The 27,519-nt window shown below is 39.1% G+C and overlaps 2 protein-coding genes across 6 annotated transcripts; one reads left to right on the forward strand and one right to left on the reverse strand.

Moving 5' to 3' along the window:
• Positions 1–8,536: 8,536 nt before the first annotated feature.
• Positions 8,537–10,592, forward strand: LOC123713627. Its single transcript, XM_045667425.1, has 4 exons — positions 8,537–8,868; positions 9,151–9,253; positions 9,495–9,638; positions 10,004–10,592. The coding sequence occupies exons 2-4, from the start codon at positions 9,153–9,155 to the stop codon at positions 10,590–10,592; spliced, it is 834 nt and encodes a 277-aa protein (XP_045523381.1). The 5' UTR covers positions 8,537–8,868; positions 9,151–9,152.
• LOC123713341 (probable ribonuclease ZC3H12B) lies at positions 10,581–25,605 on the reverse strand. 5 transcript variants are annotated; one of them, XM_045667065.1, is made up of 5 exons: positions 25,393–25,605; positions 25,242–25,248; positions 16,132–16,308; positions 14,601–14,833; positions 10,581–12,743 (listed from the first exon to the last, which is right to left on the reverse strand). In XM_045667065.1, exons 1-5 carry the CDS (start codon positions 25,464–25,466, stop codon positions 11,648–11,650), a joined length of 1,587 nt encoding a protein of 528 aa, XP_045523021.1. In that variant the 5' UTR covers positions 25,467–25,605; the 3' UTR covers positions 10,581–11,647. The 5 variants fall into 5 exon arrangements, with proteins under 5 accessions (XP_045523021.1, XP_045523182.1, XP_045523258.1 ...); XM_045667226.1 differs by lacking the exon at positions 25,393–25,605 and adding an exon at positions 18,135–18,246 and having other exon boundaries at positions 25,242–25,368; XM_045667302.1 differs by lacking the exons at positions 25,242–25,248; positions 25,393–25,605 and adding exons at positions 18,135–18,246; positions 24,083–24,342.
• Positions 25,606–27,519: the final 1,914 nt, after the last annotated feature.

Below are 27,519 nucleotides of genomic sequence, written 5' to 3' on the forward strand. Positions count from 1 at the left end.
AGCAAAATATGGATACATTTCTTTATTCCTCTCCTCCTCCTCCTCCTTTATTAATAAAAATAAAAAAGTTAACTGTTTATATTGTAATCAAAGACTATCAGTGGCCAACAAATCTACTTGTGCTCTTATAAGACATATTAGTAAAAAACATCAAACTGTGGAGTTTTATTGATGGAAGCACATACACAATCTAGATAATAGACATATTCAATTAAATAATTACAATTATTACCAGCTATGTACGATTAAAAAAAAAGTAAAAGAAAAGACAATCTTATTTACACCAATATAATTGACATGAAAAGACAGGAAGAAATAGATAGACAGCGAGTAAAACTGATTACTAAAGAATATCACCCCTTGAGTGTCGTAGAAGAAAAGGAATTTGTTAAACTTAAAAGTCTTCTAAATCCCACATACCAATTACAAACAAGAGAAACTATATCCAATTCATTAATAACAGCTATATATGACGAAACTGTTGATAAATGTTTAGCTCTTGCTTTTGCACGTCTGTCGTCTGTCGTGTGTCTCACAGCTCACAGCTAATGGATGGACATCAAAAACAGAATGTTCTTATGCCTTTACTGCGTATTATATTGTTGACAATAATCATGGAATGGTTTTGGATAGTGACTTATACACCCTGTATTGCATTTACTTGTCAGCAATCTGCTGCAATCTGCTGCAATATGCAAATAAAATAAAAAATCTCACAGCTAAATGGGACATTGTTAATAAAGTTACAGTTGTTGTTAGTGATGATATACCCAAAATTAAGGCAGCAGCGTATTTAGGTGTATGGCGCCACTGGGATTATTTGCTCATTCCTTAAACCTTGTAAATTAATTGTGACTTATTTTAAAGAATTCTCATGCCCAATTAAATTTAACTAAAGAAATTATGAATCCCGATCATATTGAAATCTCTTATGTTGAAAACTGATGTTCCTAGTAGATGGAATACCACATACAATATGATGGAAAGAATCTTGTCAACTTGTTGATCGACCATTCATGATGAGTAAGTTCGACAACTTTTTCAAAGTCTGGATATTCAGGAGATTATTTTAAATCAAGTCGAACTTACTCATCATAGAACAAGCTGTGTGTGTTGGAAGTATTTAATACTTTCACCACTAATATTGTCTTTTGTTAACATAGCTTTTACACCTTAAGAAAACACTTTTTAAATGGATTGAAGCTATGTATTATTATTAAAAACTCTCACCACTGTTATTAGCTCACAAAATGAAGTTACCATGTCCTGTATCATAATTTTTATAAAGCAACTAAAATACATTTAGACAAATTTAAAAATAATAAATTACATCTGATGCCAGCAATAAACACCATGGTTCCACAACTATTAATAGAAATAAATTTATCATTCTTTAGTAAAATTGATCACATTGAGGGAAATGATTCAGTAGGGGTGAATACAATTCTGGATCCTAGATATAAATAATTTGGGTTTATTGATGAAACAAAATACAAACAAATAGCTATAAGAAGTTTAATAGTAACCTCTGAAAATGAATCCCAGAATAACAACATAAAATCTGATGAAAACTTGGCTAAGGCAAATAAATTAGAGGACATGCTTTTCAACATTGAAGTTCAGAAATATATAAGGCCTGCAAATGCCACAACTTCTGCAGTTGTATAATGTGATAATTATTTAAAAGAAACACTATTACTAAGGAAAGACGAAAATGGAGTAAACACTGATCCTTTATTACAGTGGTTTCAAAGAAAACATATATATCCCCGACTATATCAACTTGTTAAAACCAGATTTAGTGTGATAGCCACATCAGTCCCATATGAAAGAATATTTTCACATGCTGGTCAAATTATATATATATGAAAAAAGAACAAGTCTCAAATCAAATGAGATATTCAATGTAGTATTCTTAAACTATACTTAAAGGGAACTTTTATTATTTCAAATTTAACTTTTGAAACTTCTGTTAAACTTTGACCATTCTTGAGTTCTTTATGTATGTATCATATAATGCTACAAAATAAGACCTACAAGAGCAATAACTAATGACAATGATAGTGAATATTTTGCTGATGAATATTTGTTTCTGATATAGAAATGTACATTATTATTGTAAGTATATGTCTATATAAATTACATAATAAGAATAGTATATTACATATTTACTAGCACAAATAGTTGTGTAAACAGAGTTTGAATTATATACCTTATGGTAGGTAATTTATAAATAATTTATATATTCACAATATAGCAAAATAAAATTAGGTTATAGTGATTGTGGTCATTTTTATTTTGAGTAAGCATTGTGTGTTAGCTAATAATTGTTTAGTATAGTAGCATTGCAGTAAATATATTTCTTTTAGGTTTAATTCTTCTTAAAAACTACATTGCCGAAAGTAATGTTTCGTAGATAGAACCCAATATTCCTTTTGATAGGAGTGATTCTAAAAAAGTCATTTTATTTAGTCGTAATTAGTGAGTAGTAGTTACCGTAGTTTATTTGAATAGATACAAGGATTAGGTGTTCAGTATACGAGATTAGGTAGAACCTATGCCAGATTTGCCACAAACATGTCCACCTGTCCTAGCACACGTCCAATCTATAAATTGCTCTCTCTCTAATCTTTCTCTCGCTACATAGGTCACAAATTCTGCTAAATTCGCGTAGTTATTGTTACACCCTCCCTCGCGAGGGGGGTGTTTTGTCTTGTTCGGGGCGTATGCCCCCTTCAAGTGGTGTTTCTGTTCGCGCCCTGCTGATACAGGGCGGTACGGGGGCGGGCATATAGCCCTTGGTGGGGGCTGCAGGCGCGCGGGGAGACTCAGTCTCTACCCGCTGCGCGCAGCCGATGGGGTCGTGTCCGGAGTGTCAAGTCCGGGTGATGAGGAGGGGGCCAAGGAGTAGTCTCGACTTGGCCCTGGTGTCATGATCGGTGGTATCGGGCAGCTAGCGCGGCTCGCGGTCAAGCACCGCCGGGTGAGACCCCCGGTTGACCCGGGGGAGGCCCAGCGAGGCGACCAGCGGTCGAAGCCGCGTTTGTTGCCCTGGTGTCGTCGGAGCCCGCGGAGAAGAGCTCACGCGGGTACTTGTATTGGTCGGGCGGCCTGGAGTGCCACGGCGCGATGTTGTGGAGGTGAGGATGTTGAGAGGCGTCTGCTCGATCAAACATCCTCATCGCGAGCCGTGCGACGAACTCGTCGATCGACTCCATCCGCAAGTCTCGCGCTATGGTGGCGTTCCTCACGTAGCGTGGTGCATGTACAGCGCACCGTAAGACGGTGTTTTGTACGGTGCGCAGTCTTCGGCGGTTGGTCTCCTTGGCATAGGAGAACCACGCCGGTGCCGCGTACGTGAGGTGAGGGCGCACATACAATTTATGTAGCGCGAGCTTGGTGCGGAGAGGTAGGTTGCCTGTGATCAGTGGGCGGAGCGTATGCGCTGCCCACTTGGCTCTCCCTACAGCCCTGGAGATGTGGGGCGTCATGGTCAGACCCCGGTCTATGGTGACCCCTAGATAGGTGACCGGCGTCTTCCACGGCACGTCTCGATCCAGGAAGCGTAGGGGTGGTGGCAACCTACCCCGGCCGAAGACAATGGCCTGAGTCTTGTCCGGGTTGGCGGCGAGTCTCCACTTGTCCAGCCACTCTGGCAGGAGGTCCAGAGCGCGTTGGAGTTTTTGGGCAGCGTGCGAGGCCCTCAGCGATGACGCCACGTACGCCGTGTCGTCGGCGTAGAGGGCGAGTGTGCACCCCTCGGGGCACGGAACGTCGTCGGTGTACGTGGTGTAGAGCAAGGGCGATAACACGCTACCTTGCGGGACGCCCGCCGTGATGGGTCGCGGTCTCGACGCGGCCTCTCCCGTCGCAACGAAGAACGTGCGCTCGGTGAGAAAGGCGCGGAGCACGGCGACCATTCGGCGGGGCAGTGGAGACTCGATGAGCTTCAGCACGAGGCCGTCGTGCCAGACACGGTCAAAGGCCTTCGCCATGTCCAGCATAACGGCGGCGGCCCCCTCCTTTTTGTTGAGGGCCGAGGCTGCAGTGAAAAGCACCCTCGTCAGCTGCAGCGTCGTGCTGTGCTCGCCGCGGAAGCCGAACTGTTCGGGCCTCGGCTGCAGGTATTGTTCGATCCTCTGCAGCAACAGCCACTCGAACAGTTTCGACTGCGTCGAGAGCAGGGTGATGGGTCGATAGCTCTCGGGTCGGGAAGAGTCCTTCCCGGGCTTCGATATTAGGATCACCTTGCCCTCTTTCCAAGATCTAGGGAAGTGCGTGTACCGGAGGATACCCGTGAAGAGGCGCGACAGCGCAACTATCCACCTCATGGGCAGATGGCGCAGCGCCTCGTGGGTGATGCCATCCGGTCCCGGCGCCTTCCTGGGTCGCAGTCTTGAGATCCTCTTCCGCACTTGTGACGGCGAGAAGAAGATCTGGGCTTCGTCGGTAGAGATCGGGCACGTCAACCACGCCTCGACAGCGTTCACCACCTCTGCCACGCGCGTAGGGGACGTCGCGGGGTTCGGCGAGAACTGACGCTGGAGGTGTTCGGCGAATATTTCGGCCCGATCTGTGTCATCGTAAGTGATGGCGCCGTTGCTGTCGCGAAGGGGACGCTTCGGCTCTGGAGTCCTGTAGAGACGGCGGCAAAGTTGGTAGAGGCGGGTAGGCTCTGTGGTGGCCTCTCCCAGTGTGCGCTCCCATGTGCGCCGTTCGTGTGAGACCAGCTCGGCCTTGACACGTTCGGCGAGGCGATTCAGCTGCGTTTTGAGCGCGGGGCAGCGGTTGCGCTGCCATTGCCTCCTGAGCGCGCGCTTGCGCTGAATCAGCCTTTGCACATAGGGTGCAAGGTCCTGGCAGGTGATCTCCGGCGTGCGCGTTGAGGTCGCTGCCGCCAGAGCTGCCTGGAGTTGCCGCGTCATGGACTCCGCCATGTCGTCAACGGCGCCTGTCGAATCCGGTGGGCCGGGCGCAGGGGTGTCTTCCATGATGGACTCAAAGGTGTTCCAGTCGGTGACCTTCCGGGTGCGTGCGGGCGGGGATGGAGCCCCCGCGATGGGGCACAGCACCGGCTGGTGGTCCGACTGGTATTCGTCCATCAGGACCTCCTGCGCTAGGTGGAGGTCAGGCCGGTTGTGCACCACCAGATCGATGGTGTCCGGCCTGTGGGCGGCTATCCTAGGAAAGTGGGTGGCGGAGTCAGGTCCGCACACCAGGTAGCCGCGCTCTTCGGCGTGGTGCAAGAGGCGACGACCTCGCGCGTTCGTGACTTGGGAATGCCAGTTGATGTGTTTGGCATTCCAGTCACCCGCGATGATCGTCGGCTTCGCGCTGAGAGCTGCCTCCAGCTCGGCTTCAATGAAATTTGCGCCGGGGGGAGCGTAGGCGGCCAACACGTCTGTGGGCTGACCGCCCAGTTCCAGCTCTACCCCCAGCGTCAGGATGCCAGTCAGGTTGACGGCCTGGATAGCGCGGTGAGGAATGCTCCTTCTAACCAGCACTGCCAGGCCGCGCATGGGCGCCCCGTTGATCGCCTGATGCTCTTCGCGGTAAACGAAGTAGCCCGCAGCACTCAGGCGGTCGGTGGGGCGCAGGTGTGTCTCTGAAATGAGCGCAACATCTACGTTGTGTGTACGTAGGATGTTGCGCAGGTAGGGACCTTTCCCCCTAAGGCCCTCGGCGTTCCAGTGTAGGAGGCGTAAGATCATTGTTGTTGGTGTGTGTGTCTTACGCCTCGACTGCGCGGCCGGCGTCCTCCATGGGTCGGGGCAGGCGGAGTCGGGTAGAGGGCGCTCAACAATGAGTTGACCGCCCTGTCGACCGCCTCAGCAATCGCCGCCTCGCTGAGGAACATCTGGCCCCTCAGAGGGCCCCCGCTGCGGGGGCGTGCGGCGCGCTGTCCGGCGGTCCTGGAGGCTCCAGCGGCTGGAGCGGAGTCAGGAGCGGCCCTACTGGGGCCCTCCGCGAAGTGCGCGGAATTTTCCGCGCGCGGGGGGGCGGGGGGTTGTAACCCCCCCCGGCCTCTTCTACCTCGGGGGCGCCTGCGTTGACCTCTGGGAGGCTCCGCAGGGTACGAAATTAATTCCGCATCCTGCGGGTGTGCGGCGCGCTGCTCATGGGCGCGCCGTTCAGCCTGCGCATGCATGCGCGGCTCTCCTCCCTTTGAACGCGGCGCCGCGGGTCCCGCAGCGCGAGCGCCACGCGTACCGCGCGCACCGCGCGCATCATGCGCACCGCGCGCGTCCGCGGCACCCTTGCCCCCTGTGGTGTGCGCCACCGTGCCTGCGCGCTTATTGCGCGCCTCCTCCTTCAGCACCGGACACGTGCTGTGGTTAGCCGTATGCGCCCCCTTGCAGTTGGCGCATTTCGGCGTGGCCCCCTTTGGTAGGGGGCAGTCGGCGGAGTGGTGTTCCTCCCCGCACCGCACACAGGCTAAGGCCCGGTGGCATTGGTGCGAGGAGTGCCTAAATCCTTGGCAGCGGTGGCACTGAGCGGGGCCCCTTTTGCCCCGCCAAGATTCAATGGTGACCCCCGGTATACACAACAGCTCCTTTATGTTGTATATAGCGGGGGTGAGGTCGGGGGTGCGGCGCAGGATAATTAAAAATATGCACCCCGGCCTGCCCCTTCTGGCACGTATGGGCTGAGCGTGCTCCGGCTCGAACCCTAAGTCGCGCAGCTCCGACAAGATGGCCTCGGGCTCCGTGTCCGCCGGAATGCCTCGTAGCGCCACCTTCAGCTGCCGCTCCGCTGGTAGGGAGTATGAGAAGTAGACGACTTTTACGCCGCTACTCTCTAACTCCCCTAGGTACCGCTGCACCAAACGGTACTCCTCCTCGTCTTGGGGCAGGATTTTTAACCCCTGCCCGAATGCGCGCGCATTAATTGTGCGCCCAAGCCGCCGCTTCATCTCCCTGACGTGCGTTGTCCAGTCAGGGAGAGACTCGATGACAAACGGCGGATACTTGGGCTTTGGAGGCGCGGGGGGCAGGGGTGCAAGGGGGGGCCGGCGGGCTACTGCCGGCGAGGCGGTCGTTGCGGCGTAAGAGGCCGCTGCGTTATTGCTAATATTGTTCGCCGCATCCTGCGGCGTCGGAAGAGCCGTCGCAAGGGCCGCGCGGGGCGCGGGGGGTGCGGGGGGCGCCGCGGTAGGCGCCGTGTCCGTGGGCATGTCCGTTAGGCGCCGGCGGCGCGGGTCTCGCTGCGAGAGCGGCGCCGGTTGTACTTGTGTTATAGGTGTCATAAATTTGACACCAGGTGGCGTCGTCTGCGCACAGACACGCTTGGGTGCCGACCCGGCGGCGTCCTCATCAGAGTCGCGCGGCGGCGGGCGGCGTAATTGTACGCGTCTTGCCTCGGCAAGCGCGTCATGTTCGTCACTTGAGAGTGGCGAAGTCATTAGGCCTTCACTTAGAAGGCGCCTGCGGGTCTGCGCCAGGTACTCGCACATAGCGCGTGCGAGCCCGTCTGTAGCGAACCGGCCTATGATTGTTTGCGCAACAAAAAGCGCATCCAACTCATAGCCGGCGCGAGGTGAGACGGGCTGCGATGGCCGCAGGTCGCCTTCCAAATAGGCCAACAGCTCTTCAGGGTCATGCCCATGAGCGTGGCTGTGCTCCTCGCCATGATGAAAAATAACACCGGTACTCACATTTGTTGTTAGGTGCATTCCTGAGTCCGGTGGCGCCATCGATGTCGAGGGGTGAGGTCGGTGCGGGGTAGCCGTATAGGTACTCTCGTCGTCCGTATACCGCGACGAGAGCTGCGACTGTTCACCACCACTTTGTTCGATGAAAACTGCACTTTCACTGCCACTTTCACTATGTACCGCGAGGGGGGCTCGAGCGCCAGCCGGGCGCGAGTCACCTGTGACCTCGGGGTCTGCGTGAGTTAGTGTGGAACTGTCTAAAAGGCCCGCTGTAGTAAACACTGCGGGGGAGGGGTTGTGGGGGGCCGGTTCGACAGGGTGTCGAACGGCAGTATACCGCGACGAGAGCTGTTCACTAAGAACGACTTTTTCGCCCGGTTTTTCGTCTCCGGGTCCCGGGGCTCGATCGCTACGCGAGCGAGAGCCACTCAAGGACCGGTTGCGCGACGAACTTGATTTCGGCGGCGACGACGACGGCGGCGGCGGTAACGCGGCTCGACCGCGAGAGCGGGAGCGTACGTTGGCACGCGGGCCGGACGCATCGCGACGCGGTTTTCGCTCCATAGCTGGAGCCGGAGTCTGCCAGGCACAGCCTGAACACCTCAGCTCGGTCCGCACATGCGCATCCTCCGGTGAGACCCGCTGGTGGGAGGCCGGACTAGGCGCAGCGCTTTCTCTGCTTCGGCGTCGGCGTAAGTGGGTGCAAGGCGGATCCTCAACGGCGATTGCTTGTGTTTTTAATAGTAAAAACTACGGCAATACAGTACTTGGAGAGGCTCGTGTGCACTGTAAAGGCAGAAGACCGTACACAAATTCTGCTAACTTCTAACAATCTGTTTATATACGGTTGAACACCAAATTTATCTATCTCAAGTATCGAGTCATCTACCATTGTGTGGCTTTAAGTACTACTACTGAGCACGCAAAACCATTTTCGATAAGGAATTATGAGAAAGTGGAATATAAATTTTAAAAAAAGTTTAAATACTAGAAATAAGTATACTAAGCCTAAAGTAGCCCCAAAGTTTTGTTTTGTTTACAGTTTTGATTCTGTATCGTATGTACTATAAATAATAAATGTCACGGTCGTTACTTCAAATGTCAATTATCTTTACAAAAAATGGTTTTGTTTCTAAAGTTTACTCAGAAACCCATAGAATTAATCGAAAATTATAATTAAATACTTCATAACTCCAAGGTGCCGAATATCTCGCAAAGTAGGTGTACGCTTGAGTTTTAACGAGCCTAATTTAAAATAAAATTGTAATATCTATATAAAAATATATACATCCAAAACATTTTGTTGATTTAGCCTAAATTTTTATTAGAGATAAAAATTTCACAAGTATTGTATATTTGAATTTGAAAAAGGTTTACCTGATTTGTAATAATAACCTCTTAATGTTTAACTACGTTGAGTACCTATTAGATGTTTTAAATAATTATTTCCTTGCTAACTTTTATTGAGTTAATCATTAATATTATTTATTTATTTTCAGATATGGAAGCAGCCCAAAAATTAAAACACAAAAAACCAATCAGCAAGACAAAGCTTAAGAAAACAATAAAGAATATTGTATGCCGTCCTGACCCTATAAACTGGTATGTTTACTTTAACTTTATGAAGACATGTTCAACAAAAACAGATCTAAATATTTTTAGTGGTCAATTTTGCCAGACTCTTTGATTGTACTATAATTTTTTATCTTAGATTTTTACATTTAATTATCTCTATATTAAAAGTGAGAACCTTAGACTTATCATTAATTGTTATGAAAGTACAAATATATGCAAACTTCACTTATAGTCTACATGTGATGGACTATCCTTTGTTTATTTTTAGGCTGCTAGCTTCAACAGAAGAACATTTAAGACTAGAAACAACTCTTCAGAAATATAGAGTGACTTTACCCGAGTTTAAAAAACCTCACTGGAATGATATTAAGGATTTACCCAAGGAAAAAAGACCTAGACCACCTCCATGCAAGTAAGTGTTTCAATTATGTAGATGTTCATTTGAAGTATTTTCAAGGTATCCCTCTTCATAAAGCATGATATAACCTCATATTTAATGATAGTTACTTGGTTTCTACACTACAGTCTGATTTAGCACATCTTGGTCTTGATTTAGTGTAGGTGTCAGTGTTTAAGTGTAGTAGGCACTGAGAGTTAATTATCTATTTACTATTAATGAAATATAAATGTTTAGTATTGCCATCGCAAGGGATCTGAATTTATATATAAATAATTTGTAATTTGGCCTATCCAAATTACAAATTATTTACATATTTGAAATGGTTGAGTTCAGTTGTAGTACAACATTCTAATTTATGTATTTTTTTCTTTTTATAGAAGAGTGGAAGGTCTAATATTTGGCTTATCAGAATGTCGAGAATCTCTTAAAAACGGACTTTGTTCAGGTATCCTAATAGATGCAGATGTGAATCCAAAAATGTTAGTGGAGCCAATAATTGAAGATTGTTGTTCCAATTTAATACCATTTCTTTGTTTAAATGGCCTCAGAAAAACAAGTGCAGTGAATTTTGGTATTTCTACTTGTTGTCTGGGTATCCAAAAAGGGTGCTTGTTGGACATACAAAATGATGTCCAAATCATTTTCAATCAGAAATATAAACCAGAAGTAAAAAATATAGTTGACAATGAAAAAGAAATTACTGAAACACCAATGATTGTTGATAGTGAAAAAGAAATAAAAATATATCCATATTTATATAGGAAAAGCAAGAAGGAAAGAGTTTTCAAACCTTCAGAGTACACAGCAGCGCAAACTGTCACTGAAAAGTTTACTGGGCAAAACTTTATAGGGATTTCAGAAAATAAGAAAAATGATAGTAAATCTTATATGAATATGATTCTAAAAAGAATGTCTAATAATCCTAACAGAGTAAAACTAAAAAAAAAATATATATTTGACACATAATTCTTTATTTATAATTCTAATCTATGTCAAAAAAGACATCATATTACTCACTTCACTATGAAATGTTAACACAGTACCAACATGAACGAGTCAATCTACATTGCCCCATATTAGTTTGAGTACTGAAGTTAATTTACCCAACATGTGGATGTTGGCAAAACTTATTAAACTAAAGCCAATACTCACAGTCATTTCAAAGACGGTTTACTTTACGGTTAATATAAGAGCAGAGAACACAGTCTTTAAAATGCCGGTAAAGTTTGGACCGAGTGCTATACTCCATAAACATTATATATATGAATATAACAATAGAAATATATGTAGTACAACACTCTTGTAGATAACATAATATATCTTACATTTCCATGCATTGCATTCAACGTTTTTTTAAGTTCAATTTAATACAAATTAAACATGTTACAAAATTATTTCTAAAATAAATGACTATTATTTTATAACCTGGCCTTATTGTTTAGAATAATATAAATATATAACAAATTTTAACTATTTCAAATAATAAAAAGTTTGATTGTAAATAAACTATGCAACATAAACAGTTCCTATATTCTTATTAGATAATTGATTAAATTTGGTACATAGTACCAATAATGATTTATACCATCACAATAATCATTATTGCAACATAACCTAAGATTAGCTTATTAAAATATACAGAAGGCAGATGTTATGGAGCACTTTGAAATAGAAAATTAATAGCAATAGAATAAAGCAATAATTGTTAGGATGTAAGATACTGAAAGAAACATATAATTATTGTGATTTGTACATTATTTGTGTCTAAACTTAATGAATACCGCGATATGCTTCTTAGAAGCATATCTTGTCGTGTCAACTCAAATAAATGCCTATGAGACATATTGGCAGACCCAGTTGATGCATTTGAGTTAAAAAAAATCTTTAACCAAATATTCAATAATGCTATAATTGAGTCAGTCGATATTAAAACCGCCGACTACAATGTTGAATCCGTTTTTTGACCATTGAAATAAGGCTCGATTTACATTCGAAATTGAGATTAATTCAAGGTCAATGTCTCAATGCAACGGATAAGGAAGAGTCGCCTCGCTCGGTCTGTACCGGGCGAGGATTATAGCGCACATTTTCTGGGCATCTGTTTCCTCAGGGTACGCATTCATGGCTTCAACTACCTGCACTTCTGGGAATATGTTAGCCAAGTGGTAGTGCATCCGTCTACGCGCTTCCCACTGTTGGAGGGCGCCTTCCGAGGCACACGGAGATAGGGACGCTCCGGCCATGTACAAAGGCGTTGCACCCATCGCCCCGACTGGTGCCGAACAAACTCTAGAGGCGGTCGCGTGCAATCTGGGATCACAGGCTGGGTTCAAAGTCAGCTGTCTGGCGAGTTTTCTATGGGAATTTTCAGGCTGGTGACTCGGCTGCGAGGGTCCCGGCTGTTGCGCTATATCGAAGTGCGTGGCGAGGGTGAGATCTGCTAGTCTTGGCGTAGCCGAATGCGCTCTTGCTAACGGTTTCTTCATGTCTGACGGGTGTCCACCGGGAGGGAGGCTCAACGTCTGCAAAGCGTGACGCGCCGCTCGCTCCGAGAGCGTTTCGGCAATGGATTTGTGCGGTCTGCCGGCGCGTTCGGGGTGATGAAACTTGCATTTGTTCCCGTAGGTACACTTGCGTCCGTAGGGACAAGGCGGAGGGGGGTCCGTGCGGGAGGGTGGAACTCTGAGGAACGCATCCAAAGTGGGGCCGGATCTGCCGAGCGGATCGTCGGGCGGCATGAATCTGTCGTTCACGAAGGTGTACATTAGGAGTCTATCCTCGATGACTCTTCTGAATTCCGGGCTTTCGATGGCCAGATCTCTATAGTTGTCGTTGGAGACGACGACTCCGTCGGTTTCAGCAGCAAGTTTGAGGATATATCTATCGTCGTAGCAGACGAGTCGTTTTCCTCCGAGATGTCTGCTAGGGGTGTAGTGTAGGATTCTGTCGCGTTCGAGACGTTCTAAGCAATCCCTGTCCAAGACAGGGTTATCTAGTCTTGTGGCCTCTTTGCGCCATTTGGGTACAAACACGGATATGTCTCTGTGGCCTCGAGCTCGAAACCAATCCACGCAGATCTCGATGCCTCGGCACGAGAATATCTCCATGTTGCCATGGCTGAAAATAAAAGTAAAATTAGTAAGTAATTAATGTACCAAACAAGAACATTTTGTGACCGGACAATTATTTGATTAAATTTCGAAAATTATAAATCAAATTCTACGTGTGATTTTTGCCGCAGTAAAATACTAAAGATTACTATCGGAAACAATGGCGCTAAAACCTTTTAGATTTGAGCCTAAAACCTATATCTGTGCCATGATCAATTGATTCTTAATAGATAAGTAGGTGATCAGCCTTCTGTGCCGCATCGGACTTCACGATATTTTCATAAAACTAAAGGACCACAGTGTCCTTAGTAGTATTATTATTACATTCATATATAGTATTCGGTATTCTATTGTGGGGTGCTGCTGCAGTTTCAATTCATATTTGTGTTGCAGAAGCGGGCTGTTCCAGGTATTTGTTGTTTACTCAAGGGAGTCGTTACGGAATAAGTTTAACGAACTAAATATTATGACACTATATCTCAATATATTCTGGAAGCCTTGATGTATGTACAAAAAAATATAACCAATTTTAAAACAAATGGTGACATTCACCAATATAATACTCGAAACAGAACTAATTTAAGCGTACGACCAACCAGGCTCCAGAAGATAAACCACTTCTTGTATGGAAATTGTATTCTTTTTTACAGCAAACTCCTAAGCGAAATGAGATAATTATCACTATATAAATTCAAAGCTCTCGTCAAACGTAAATTAATCGATAAAGATTTTTATAAATTTGACGAATATTTAAATGATCCTATTCCTATATAATTTGCTCCAGTTCAAACAATTTGTATGACTTCAAACTTAGCGATTAAAAAGAGTGGCGGAGAGTTAGAGAGTAGATCCCGCTTTACGCCCTTAACTTACGAACTGGTAGTATATGTAAAGTTAGAATTAATTTAACTTCTTTTCTGACGTTCATAAGTATACTTGTTTACCTATATAAATAAAGTAATTTTGAGTTTGAGTATTATAAATAAAAAATATATTTTTTAAATTAATTATTTACTACTAACTTCACGTGCAACAGTTAGACGTAATCAATTAATTGATAGTTAGTATAACGATTAGCTGACTTTTCGATAAGACTTTATTGGTTAAATTCTTCCGTATTTTTATCTTATTATACGAGCCGTGTAAGTTACAAGGCCATTATTTACGATTTGATAAAGGAACTGATCATGTCTTATATTTATGGCCAGATTCGGGGATAACATTATCTTTAATGTACAATAAAACATAATGGTTTCGTGTGAATGTTATGCCAAATATAACACAACTATAAACCTATTTGAATATTTTTTTTATGAAAACTCTATGTTTCTCCCTCTGTACAGTCTATAAAAATGTATAGGTTATCTAATCCTATCAATCTCATTGGAATACTCATTTCAGTTCTAAAAAATCTAAGTTCGGAAAGAGAATATCATAATTAATACACGACATACATTGCATTAACTATATTACCAAAATATAACATATCATATGATAGATATGTATGTACATGTGTATAAATTAGTAGGTAATGTACACTCAGATTGATTGATTAATGATAAAAAATATACTTCTAAATTTACATTTACTGCCAGTTATCAAATTAATGACGTAAAGAACTGACAATAAGCCCTCTGTCACACTTTTAAATTGCTATTAAGTTTTTAACAATATGTTAATAAGCCTGCAACTATTATATCATGCTATGCCATGTTAATTATTATTTAAACAGGTATTTATATGAAAAAGAAAACCACCTAACACTGAAGAATAATAGGAGGCACTTAGATTACGGTAGAAACAACATGCAAACATTTTCGGGTGAATCAAGGTAGAAATTATTCATAAAAAATTTTTTAATTACCTCATAGCCACATTGCTGCCATCAATGACTATATGCCTCAATGGCGATCGGTCTGACTGTGGTTCACGATCTATCGTCTGTGGTGGCGAAGCTGGGCGAATTGGCCGCTTAGAAGCCAGCTTAATCAGCTCAGCTAGCAGCTCGTTGCGGGGCGGATCGGGACCCAAACGCATCAGCGCTGTGCGAGCTAGATGTTCTGAATAACCCAGCTTCAATGCGAAGTCTATTTTCGCCTGGAATACGATAAAGAGAGGTGTTATTTAACGTTGAAAGGCTGTTAAATCTATGGTGTTGGAACCTTTGAATGTCTTCTTCGAAGTTTCTGTGTATATCTCATTTATATGTATTAAGGAAAGTAGCCTTCTGTGAAGACAGACCTAAAATATATTTTATTGGTATATAATCAGATATATGACAGATATATAATCCATATGCTTAAGCCATCGGAAATCCAAACCAATAAATGTTTTTCATATTTGGAATGACGATTTTAGTACATTAAATTAACGGACTTACTTAATACTTTCCACATACTACGCTCGTGACATTTAGGCCGTTACAATAAATTTAAAATTTAATGTAAAATAATGATTATATTTCAGTGTCATAGTGATACCGTGTTGCGGCACTAGGCGTCTGTACACATTATTACAAAATTGACCTTGATTTATAACTTATTACATATGCGTGATTTGTACAGAGTAAAACGAATATAGATATGGAATAATGTAGGCCCATGAAAAAAATTATGTAATACGCGTTAGATGATGCAAGTGGCACAGTAAAGGAAATTACATCACGACAAGCCTCAAGCCAAGATATACGCTTTCCCAAGCGCTGCTACAACCCAGTTTCGTACAATTTAAAGCGAATGAAGTATTTAACAAGCTCACAATTCAGATTTCGTAACTCAAGTATTGAACTTGAATAAATTTTTTGTTTTTATAATGGGACTTTGAAAATGTTTCGTCAAATTCGTAAAGCTATCAAACTCATTTGCGCTTTATTTGCACATAAAATTCAATTGTAACAATTTGAAAAAATCAAAATAAGTTTTTTGTTTCGTAAAACAAAAATTATAAAATTTTGTGTAGTTCTAAATAATATAACGGCTTCGCAACATAAACTAAGTTTAACTATCGCCCAAACTGAAACATTGACCACCACAAGGTACTATGAGATAAGATGGACATAGTTCAAATGTACCGCAAAAATCAGGCATCAGTCCTTATACTCTGCTTACTTATACTGAACCAAATGAATTTACTATTTATGTATTTTCAATAATAATACTATTATTGATTTATATGAATGTACACTATGATAGGAGACGCGCTGGATCGAAACACGACGCTCAGATATGCTTATTAAAGAGAGAGAGAGATGTTTGTCGGCTTCAAATGTCGGACTATCCAGAGACAGTAGACTAGACTAGTAGAAAGTGTTTGCTGTCTATAGATTTATGTGTTGGATTCGAAATAGTGGTTCATGTAATTCGTAACAATTGTCAGGTTAGGTTAATGTGTTCTACCTGGTTATGCGGTGGTAAGACCGGGGCGAGAGTGACGTACTCCGCAAACTCGGCTGCGAGCGTGTCCGACGGCGTCCTAGAGGCAGTGCGGTGACCGACATCCTCTTCACATTCGGAGTCGTAGCTCGAGTCCTCGCCCCGTTCCCCGGCCCAGCCCAGCGATGACTCCACATATTTCTGTAACAAGCCAACACAAATTGAAAAAGGAAGAAAGTTCAGTATCGATGATCATTGACCAAACGCAATCTATTCTAATATTATCTAGGTTTGACCAGTTTGACGTCATGCTCTGTGGAAGTAGATAACGCAATGACGTAAATTAAAGGCTATTTAAGTTCACGGATCTAGTGCTATTATTCTCAACATTAATTTGAGTTATAATACGAGTTTATCACTAAATTATCACATTATAAACTAATGCATATCAATAAGCATATTTTAATTCAGCGCCGCCGCAAGCGCAAGACAGGGTCAGGGGGGCACCAAAGCGGATCTACAGATGATCAATGACCTTTAACGTGAGCATGGTACCGGTTATAATTCATTATTTACCAAAATTTACGAAATATCCTCTCAAATCAAATCTTATTAAACCCGTTATCGATGTAGAACGAAACAAATACGCCTTAGTCACAGCTACATCCGTGTTGGGACGTTTAGATTGGGTTGGCAGCAGACATTTTAACACGCTCTTGCCAAGTAAAAGTGTCTTTAGACCCGAATATCCGGCTTTAGCGCACGAAATTTTTTAAGAAAAGTTAACCACATCTAGCGATACCCAATATATAAAAAGATATCTAAAGAAACAAAAGGTACCTTTTTTATCTACACTGGTCAAGACAGCGTGTGATAAGTTTATTTATATTTTATTATAAACATTAGAAGGTCTATATTTATTCTCGAGGCTGTTAAAAATCAATTAAATTAAATAAATTGCAACACGCAATAAACTTGATTTGATCAACTCTCGAATCTTTTAAATTTGATAACAGAATTGCATTTTAGCTGTGATACACTTTGCCTTATAAATATCTTCCAATTCAATTAACACTTTCTGATTTACCTTTTAAGTTCGCAATGCATAGTACCCGCATAAACTCACAATGTATAAGTACTTAAAGCGTAACAGACTAACATCCTTTTAAGGTTAAGAATCTCTGTTTAGTACTGACTATTATAAATTTAAAAGTAAAGTACCTAGGCAAATCAACATGATGCATTGGCTATATATAGCTGGTATTTCAATGTCTGCAAAGTATGGAAGTACACTTGTTGCACCGCGACACACCGCAACCGGATGCGACTTTCTAAAAAACATTGTGCTCACAAAACAACGCAAGCGCAGAAGTATTGAGTATGATTAAATAATATGGAACTTTAGCTGTGACCCGCGTTAATTCGATCGTAATATGATGTTCTAGAATTACAAAAAAAATCGGCTAAGGGGATTCTAATCAGCGGTTTAAAATGTACATTTCTCTAATTCTGAAGCCTTCCAAAAAATATGTATTCATAAGTGCGTGCGAATACTGTCAAACAAGATTTTTAGATATATAGATGAAAATGCGAAATTCATTTATAAGAGCAGACCTGGGTACTAGCTACATTTTTAATTTTTAATTAAACCTCTTGCCCAGAACGATTATGCAGGTTTTGAATATTTTAAATTTGTATTCCATAGAATACAATCTAAAGTTGAATTATATTAGGCAAGTGATCTTATTACCTATTTCAGCCATATGTTCTGATACAAATGATTTTTTTTAATGAAGTAATGAAATATTATTTAAATGTATACCTACACATTTATTAAAGTCTCAGCAAAAAAAAAATCAATATTCTATACGAAATCGCCACCTTTGGCTTTTATACAGGCCTTTAATCTGTTTGGCCACAAGTCTATGCACTTAAGGGAATTTTCGCCACTGCTTGCTCCAAAGATTTTTTAATAGACTCAATGCCGCCGTGTAGTTTCAGAGCAGGCCATGTCCTCTAAAACTGACCATAATTTGAAGTTTAAGGGCTAGATGTGGACCAGTCTTCAGCTCGTATAAAGTCCGTGGTTTCAAGCCAGGCTTGGGTAGTTCGTGCCTTGTGACCAGGTGCAGAATCCTGCTGGAAAGTCCACGGTATGTTTTAAAAAACTAGAGTTTAGTATTGCTGAGAGGTTTCACAACATGATCCAAGACTGTATCTTGATTTCACAAAAATGTAGTTTTTTTTTACTCCTAGATAAGACACACCCCACGAAACCATGACTGACGCAGGATGCTAACGAATTCTAGCTTTAACAGCATAACAACACGCAGCTTCGATTCTTTCGGGTCTACAGACGAAGTGTTGTTGTATCTGTTGATAGTACGATATACGAACACACGACTGATATCAAGCTTTTGAAGGTTCTGGAATATGGCCGACGACACCATACCCACTTTGTGCAAGGCCATCACTGCAATCCTATTTTCTTTAACACCCCATTCCATATTGTAATTTTATAAGTGAAATTGCGCAAAATCGATTTTTTTTTAAATAATATACGTGTTGCAAATTCAAAATAATTGAAAAGTTGAAAAAAAAAGCATTTTCATTTGTAACAGAACTTATAGCCAGACTATTAATTATTTACGTTTAATCATGTTTTGCAATAAATAGAGCAAATATAATAAAATGTCCTTTTTACCTTCCTTCAGACGAATGCAGGACAAAATCTATGACTAATTTGTTTTTGCACACATCTCTTGTGTATAAAAAACTTCTACGTTATTCATTATTTACTAATTACAAAGAGCGTTAGGATAAAACTATAAAAACCCATTGGAAATCCCACATTTAGTTACGCAAGTATTCGGTATAGTGGTTTGTTTACGTTTTTTTCTGGGACGTTCCCAATAAATCCAAACAAATTCCATGTGGTCGTAGTAAACGACGGCATAAGTTGAAGATGCCGAGTGTTTTTGTCTTGTATGAATGATCAAATGAAGTAAGTATAAGATACGCATAGTTTTATCTGTATTGATACTATATATTTAGTTTCAAAAATACAATATATTTATTATTTTTAATATTTTTATTGAACTGCCTCTATAACAATCAAGTTAGGTACTAAATTTATAAGACCAATGACCAAGACCAAGACCATGTATTACTACGTCTTATTTTGAAGGTGTTATGCCACAACAATGATTTATTATCAACTACCCTCAAGTACACATAAATATTATCATACGAGGTCAGCTCAGCTCAGAAAGTAGGTTTCAATAAGAAGAAATACCCTTTTTATTGATTGAGAATTTAAAGAAGTTACAGTAAAACATTTTCTAGTTTTTTTAGGCACAATGGTGTCTGCCCAAAGTCGAAGCCTGGCTGGTTATTCAGTAAATACACATCTAACTGATATTAAATATTCATAACCTATTAAGTATAATTTGTCTTAATTTTTCATAGTTTATGCTGTGACAACGCTCATAAATTAGAAGGTTAATTATTGCATGAGCTGTTTCTGCGTAGCACTCTGTAGTTCCGCTATTCGTAAGATCATATCATTTGAACGAGGCTCGACTTAATCAATTGTTTTAGGTGGTTAAAGGTTACACATATAAGCCTTATAGGACACTGTGGATTAAAGCAGAACAGTGCATTATTTATTGATTACAAGAACTAGACTAGGCTTCAACAAGCAACCAATTTCGACCGGCATTTCTATCGATATAAATATTGAGCAAATATACAAAACAAACGGGTGAACTATATCGACTACTACCTCGGGTACAGATACCAGCAAGGACACATTGAATAAATGTCCTTGCCTGCGCAGAAGCTATTTGTAGGTATCACTGGGATGGGGTGGGAGGGGGGCTCGGCGGGCGGTGGTGCGGAGGCGGCGAGAGAGTGACGTGTCGATCGCGTAAAATAAATATGTTGCAAGTACCAGCTTTCCCCCACTCCCTTGTTTAATGCTGAAGAAGTTTGCCGGTATCTGTAGTTCCAACGCGATCAAAGAAGCCCCCAGGATCGCTTTCGCATTCCAACTCAGTCTTATAGCCATAACACGGCATCGTCTTAATGTGGAATCACCCCTTCATAACAAATAAACGAAATCCAATGTTTTCTCTTAAATAAGAAATAAGATAATTGGTTTACCTTGAATAAATACATAATATAAATTAACTTAATTATTTATCTACAACTTTATAAGTAATGATTTCAAGAAATACTGGAAATTCTTCTTAGTAATTAGTAAACGCGAACTATTTACGATATGTTATGGTTAATCGAGGACTAGGACATAGTATGTACTCGCTTTGATCCTTCGTACCCATTAATTATACCGAATAAATGATTTTAATAATGAATAAAATATTATATAAACAAAATATGTAACATTATTTAATGCTTACATTCATTACAATTACTCTGTAACTTCCTTGTAGGCGTTCGGGCCTAATAATGTTTTTTGTCGGGAATAATGAGCTTTTTTAGCGCGCGTTCCCAAGGTTGCGAAAGCACTGATATAAAGAGAACTACATCGAACTTACAACATCGTCGGGATAGGTATCGCTGGCACTATTGGTAGTAACAAAATACGGCATCTTCCCGCTGTCGTGAAGCCAATATTTTATAGTTTTCCAATGGAAGATATACCTTTTTAAAGACTTCATAACACCCGATTGAGCTTTGTATAGTTTTCTATTTTTTATAGAACCTTCCCGTTTGCCCCCTGCAAACGGGAAGGTGCTCACCTGATGATACCACCGCCCATAAACACTCCCAATGCCAAAGGGCACGCGAGTGCCGCATTTTAAAAATTGGTACAGTAATATTTGTTATCCATTCAAACCTGTCCATTTTTCGTCAATTGTTTTTTTTATGTTCCTTAAATAGAAGTGTGTAAGAATGATTCCGTTAGTATCCCCTTAATTAATCTAAGGTAAACATTTGATTGTCCTTATATCGAATTCGCAGAAACAACGTACAACGCTGGAAGTGAACAGGTATGACGTATTCTTGTGTGTAAAAATTGCATCGTTTATAACTCTTGTTTACTTTTGTAATAACTTATCGATATATACTCAACATGCCAGAGCCTCATAAACAAACTCTGACAATCAAAGTCTTGCGATTGACAATTTGTCTGATCTTTAAAAAAATCGAATACTACTCCATCTCCTACGTGTGTTCGTGGATTTCTAAATATTAGTATTTCCTCAAGAGCAATATCTTAGATATGAAAATGATCTAAACCGTTATCACACGTAAAGTAGGTATTATTTAAGAGAAACGAGTAACAACTTATTCATTGTTTACTTTTCAACATAATCTTTTGCGATATAGGTATACTAACCTTGAAATGCCTGATAGGTTTCGTCGGAGTTAAAACAACTATTATTATGCACAACTGACGCGCCCGAACGCATGTCTAGTAACGATAAAAATGTTATTGTTATAATATGTAGATTATAATTAAAAGCAATTTTTTTTAGATATTTAGTATGCCTAATTGGACAATTAAGATGCGTAAGACAAAACAAAACGATTTCAAGAAAATATTGCCTGGAAAATAAAGATAAGAAGCTAAGGTTACCGGCATAAAAGAGCAATATCTATCTAAGCAGTAGTATGCTGTAGCAAAGCATTTTCAAGTCTAAATACTTTAAGCATATTTCTAATTAAATATTTTTGAAGAAAACACAATGTTTGTCCAAACCCACCGTAAAATCCAATAACAATTCCTTAGGTTGAGGTTACTCTCAAATGATTTAGTAACACCGATCATTACACTATCATATCAAAACTAATAAAAATCTTGTATTGAAAGGGTAATGTATTTGTATTGTTCATATCGATGTATTTACTATTGGAGAAATTGTATCGCACGTTTTATAGATAAAGTCTAACCAATGATATAGGAGCATTCGGGTATCATCGTGTCGTGCGATGTTTCGTCATAACAGGATGCGGTGCGCACGCGACATACTTACACACACATCCTACACTTATTTTAATTTCGCTGCTAACAATGAAAAAAACTAAAAATAATATTTAATGACAATATATTTATTCATTGTGTTATTCTGGTCACGAACGCTTTTTTGGACATCTGTAAGAATAGCCAAAATGCTAGTCCCTAATCACTTGATTAAAAAGAAATATTTAACCTTATATTCAGCCTCGTCTTTCAGAACAAAAGTTTCTTTTGACATAATGGTAAATTTTTATTGTTCTCACTGTATAAGTGTCAACAGGTAATTTAGTTTAGTTACGTATTAGATTTTCCTTGTTTACTTCCCATCACTTACGTAGACTAGTTTACGATTAATTATCATAGATGTTTAGTTTTTACGATACAAATGATGAAATTATTCAAGGTACCTTTAATAATGTAGTATTCGAAACCATAATATGATTTTAAATATAAAAATGATCGATTATCCTATTGATATTCCATAACAATAGTACATTCATCATCGCGTAATCATCAAGTATTTAAAATTTTCAACATCCATATGATTGATTAAAAATGAAATTTAACACAATTATGTTGACAGTTAATAACCTTATATAACAATATGAAAATCGTTGTGATTTGTTAACTTTAAAAACGTTTCACAGACCTAATTAAAAATCCTCATTATTTAATTAGTCAGATAATTTAACGGAACTAAGATTAGACATTTGATAGATTTTAATAAATAGATAATAGACAAATTTAAATAGTAAATATAGTATTATCTAATATATACTGCACCATGTCGGCTTTAGCAAAGGCTCTTTACTATAATCATAGTTATGGAGACCTACTTTAGGAACTACGATATCCGCGAAGAAATTTTCGAAAATTATGCCAAGCGGAGCTATTAGATTCAAATCCGTGATCGGACATAGTGGATAACGGGTGAATATAAATTACTGGAGCTCGCCGTAGACTTTCACTCACCGTTTATATCCGTACAAGCTACCTCTACCTCTGACACTGTTGAATGAATTATCACTCTATGGGTACCCAAGCAAAAAGACAGATACATACGTTGTCTTATATTTGTTTACATTATAATTAGTGTTGCACCAAAATGTTATATGATCTGACATTAACTAAAGTTAATATTTACGTAAATATATTATTATTTACCCATGTGGAAGTACATAGGGTGTGTACCTTATATTATTAAATAAATCTCTGGTTGTAGCTAAGTATTAATAAAAAGTTGGCAACTTTTATTACTCATTAGTTCTCTCTTTATAGAAATATATAAAAGAAAATTAGAATGTTTTTTGAAAAATAATTTAAAAGGGAGGAAGGAAGTAGAACTATAAACATTTAACTGCTGAACCAGATAATTACGGAACTTCAACAAATTACTTTTGTCGATTTATACCTAATATTAATATACATATTAAATTAATAATATAAATTGTATATCATTATTTCTAACAATTTATTTAACAAAATCAAATAAAAAAATAATGATTAAATTGGTCAATTGCCTTCGTTACATGTTCCCGTCAACATAGGAGACCCAATGGGAATAACTGAAAATTTTTAAGTTATGAGGAGAACATTAAATAAGATACTTTAAGATAACTTTCAAGATAATAGTAGTATAACTATTTAAATATGAAATACGGAAATACTCTAAGAAAAATGAAGAAAGAACAATTGCACTTTCATAAGAATTAAAAAGGACTCATAGCATCACATATAACGTTAACGACTGTAACACTTAAAACTTTAACCAAAATCACTGATCTATTTGGTACACAGAACAATTAATTCATCATCAATATTAACAATCTATTGATGTTTGAGCACTTCGCAATAATTAGCATAGTTTATGACGTTGAAACTAGCTATGCTTCCGGGTTCGTATAGCATTGAACGGACATTATTCCCGACTTAAAATTCTTGCAATACTGTGTGACGTACAAATTGCATTAGTCTAAACGCACTGCTCACCTGGGAGTTGTCAATCGCGTACATAATAATTGCGTGCTACTGTGCGCTTTTGACGCACGACATGGCTCGTTTGTACGCGGCCTCTATCGCGGCAAGACTAGTTTGAAGAGCGATCGCACGCGGCGAATACGCACACCTCCACGCACGAGTGAAGGGGAAGCGGGGCAGTCGAGATCCGGGTTTCGCGCCCACTGCACCAGGCGGCCCCCAAATAATGCCTGACCTCTGTCACCCAGCCGAAGCGCGCATACGTCTGTGAGAATCCTCAACGCAGAAAGCTTAGGATTATAGATTGAAGCCAAGGCAATTTGGGCTTGGAAGCAGCGTTTAAAAAAAGGATTGTATGATTTAGTCGGCATTGAGTAAATCTTAAATTTTATATTATATTACTTAGGAGTGTTATACAATTATTTATCTTTCTTTTATATTAATATTTAAATTAAAATGTATATATTTTAAAACAGATTTATATTTTTGCTTGAGTTAATTATTGTTATCATCTTCATATAGAATGTAACAGAGGTATATACCTTCTCAGTTGATACTTTAATTTGTAGATGCTTTGCAAGTACTGTTTTAATAAGTGTATGTGTTAGTAAGTGTATGTAACTGCTGTTTAATGATTTACAGTTAAGAGTTATGAGTAAAATTGTAGTAATTATAATGTTTTTTTTTAATAAAATATAATAGATGTTTATGTTTACTTTAATGTTTAATCTAAGTTCCATTGAAGAAATTTTATTAAAAAATATAGGATTTATTTACTTAGTGCTAAAGTTAAACTCATAGGACCAATTTACAAAATCTAGTTTTTCAAATAGGATATGGTTTGTTTATCACTTTGTGTAATATAAAATTGACCTTCCCTCTAGTAAAAAAAGATTTAGAGAACATTCTCTCAAATCGCTTCTATTTGTTTACTCTTGCGTATGGAAAAATATCATTATCTTCAGGAGGTGAAAGATCTTAATTACAAATTTTACAGTTTTAAATCATGTTATAAATCTAAGGAGTATAAGTATAAAGTATAGTTTATATTATTATTCTTCTTTGATACAAGTAGAACAAAAATCACACACTAAACAGATTTCTTATATTACTAATGAAAATTCTATACATAAAATTTATAACCAAAATAATAATTTATTACTAGTCTTACCTGGATTCTGTCAATTAACTCTTCATTCTTGAAATTCTCGTTACCGGTATTTAAAATAAAAGTGACTTTAAAATTAACAAAATTGTTTTTAGGACTAGGAAAACCCGATTTAATTTCAGAAAGCGTAACGTAGTAAAAATTTTCTACTAACTTGAGATATTTGTTATAGAATTCCGGTAAAGAAGATCGAGGAACTGATATAAACAAATCGGAATCGTTTGACATAATTCAAATTACACCGCCACAAGATATCTAATCAATAATTTAATTGCATAATGTTTATCTGGACACCAAATAATCCTAGATTTTTTTATTGCTTTTTCTACCGATATGAAAATAAATATTAGTATTTGGCCGTCCACACTTCATAGAACAAATGTCATAAGTCAAAACTAGACAGTTCAAAAGATTTGACGTCAAGCACTGTCATTTTCATAAGCAGTATAGTATACGTGAAGATAATTTTTATACAATACAAAAATATGATGAAATGAAAATGAAAAAAAAACATAAATAATAAATAAATAAATTTATGTTTGAATAGTGTATATTTCCATTGCTTCAATTGTTATATCTTGTGATATGCCTCAAATACTTTTTAACGCCATTTAATACATGAGCAGTAAAAAGGTTTGCCGTTTCTTAATTTAGGTAGATTGGTAGTAGATTTAATTTCTGTTCCGAGCTAGTGTCGTCCTTTGTTGACATTTATTAAAGATAAAAATTGCTTTGCCATATAACCAAATATAGCGACGTCCTAAGGTCATCGCTGTGCCGTAAAATGTGGATGTCGCTACAGTATTGTTTTAATATTAGTTTTTTTTCCAAAAATAGATTTAGAAAAATAGATTTAATAAAGATCGATTTTACAATTAATTTAGATTTTATAATTAATGTCTTAGAAAAGAAATCCACCGCTAAGTCTTGATTGTTTTCGAGCATCGACCATTTATTATTACAGGAAACTATACTGCTAGTAGTTTTTAACTATACTACTATATTAAGAAAAACACTTTTTGAACGAATTAAAGCTAAGTATTATTATTTACATAATTTAAAAAAAAACCGACGTGCGTCACCGTGATCACGCACGCTGAAAAGCACGCGAAATGTCGGAATTTAAAAGAAATAAAATTTAGAATTCTGTAAAGAATTATAAGTTTTTAATAATAATACATAGCTTTAATCCGTTCAAAAAGTATTTTTCTTAATGTGTAAAGGCTATTTTAACAAAAGACAATAAACTACTATATTGCAATCCTGGTATAGTTTCCTTACAAATAAATTATTTAGTTCCGTATAAGAGAAATATGTATATATTAGAATTATAGATCTTGTAAGGCGCCACTCATTATTTAAGCCAACATTTTCACTATGACAATCGTAACAATATGACGTTATTTTGCTTTTACTTTCACTATTATCGATTAAAAAATACCTTAATCTATAGTGCTGTTCTTTAATGGATGATGTAAAATTTGCAATAAATTTACAAGAAACAAAATATGTATAATGTGTAAGTTACAGGAGCTAACTTATATTTGCATTACCATCAACAAATTATAAATTACCAATGACACATAATTGTTTTTTATATTCTCATTTCGTCGTTTTATGGGATTTTCACACCAAACAATACATGAACCATAACATTTGGTAGTGAGCAAAAAAGCCCAAATTAATGAGGTGTCTCCTGATATGTAACGTTTAACGCTTTATTCTATTAAATTATTGTATCAACGCTGTATTCTTTTGTTCTTATTCTATGTTGATATTATAATGAGACCAAACAGGTTGTCACTTTACCTGACTTGAACAAATGTAAACCAACTTCATTTCTATAATGGTTTATTTATAAGACTTAAAAACTGATTTAATAAGTGAGATAATGACTATTATATCAAGCGAAGAAGTATGACGTGGAATTTCGATCAGTTACTTTTAAATATAAGGACCGTGCAAAATTGTAATCAAGTGAATTTTATCGAAGTCACTAGTTTGAGTAGTTTGATTTGGTGGTCGTATTTGCATTTTGCAGTCTCAGTAAACGTTTTTTGTTCTTCAAGTCAACGCCACACTTCTTTGAAATAACATAAAAAAGTCAAATCTTTAGCATTAATCTCATTTTAAGCTTCAGTTCAGCCAGTTTACTTCTTTTATTTGAGGGGCTTTAATAAATTTGTTTGAATAATGTACATCCATTGTTCCAATTGTTATATCTTGTGCTATGCCTCAAATGCAGATAAAAAAATATGTTTGAGATTCTGCTTCTATATAT

The sequence above is a fragment of the Pieris brassicae genome, chromosome 1 (assembly GCF_905147105.1).
Source record: "Pieris brassicae chromosome 1, ilPieBrab1.1, whole genome shotgun sequence".
Taxonomy (NCBI): Eukaryota; Metazoa; Arthropoda; class Insecta; order Lepidoptera; family Pieridae; genus Pieris; species Pieris brassicae.

What these genes read in the sequence shown, in the direction of transcription:
- LOC123713627 (XM_045667425.1), top strand. Translation starts at nt 9,153, where the DNA reads ATGGAAGCAGCCCAAAAATTAAAACACAAAAAACCAATCAGCAAGACA. An exon ending in CGTCCTGACCCTATAAACTG is followed by an intron (nt 9,254 to 9,494) that starts GTATGTTTACTT and finishes GTTTATTTTTAG; the next exon opens with GCTGCTAGCTTCAACAGAAG. An exon ending in CCTAGACCACCTCCATGCAA is followed by an intron (nt 9,639 to 10,003) that starts GTAAGTGTTTCA and finishes TTCTTTTTATAG; the next exon opens with AAGAGTGGAAGGTCTAATAT.
- LOC123713341 (XM_045666985.1), bottom strand. Translation starts at nt 25,466, where the DNA reads ATGTCAAACGATTCCGATTTGTTTATATCAGTTCCTCGATCTTCTTTA. An exon ending in TCTTACCACCGCATAACCAG is followed by an intron (nt 14,834 to 16,131) that starts GTAGAACACATT and finishes ATCGTATTCCAG; the next exon opens with GCGAAAATAGACTTCGCATT. An exon ending in GGCAGCAATGTGGCTATGAG is followed by an intron (nt 12,744 to 14,600) that starts GTAATTAAAAAA and finishes TTTTATTTTCAG; the next exon opens with CCATGGCAACATGGAGATAT.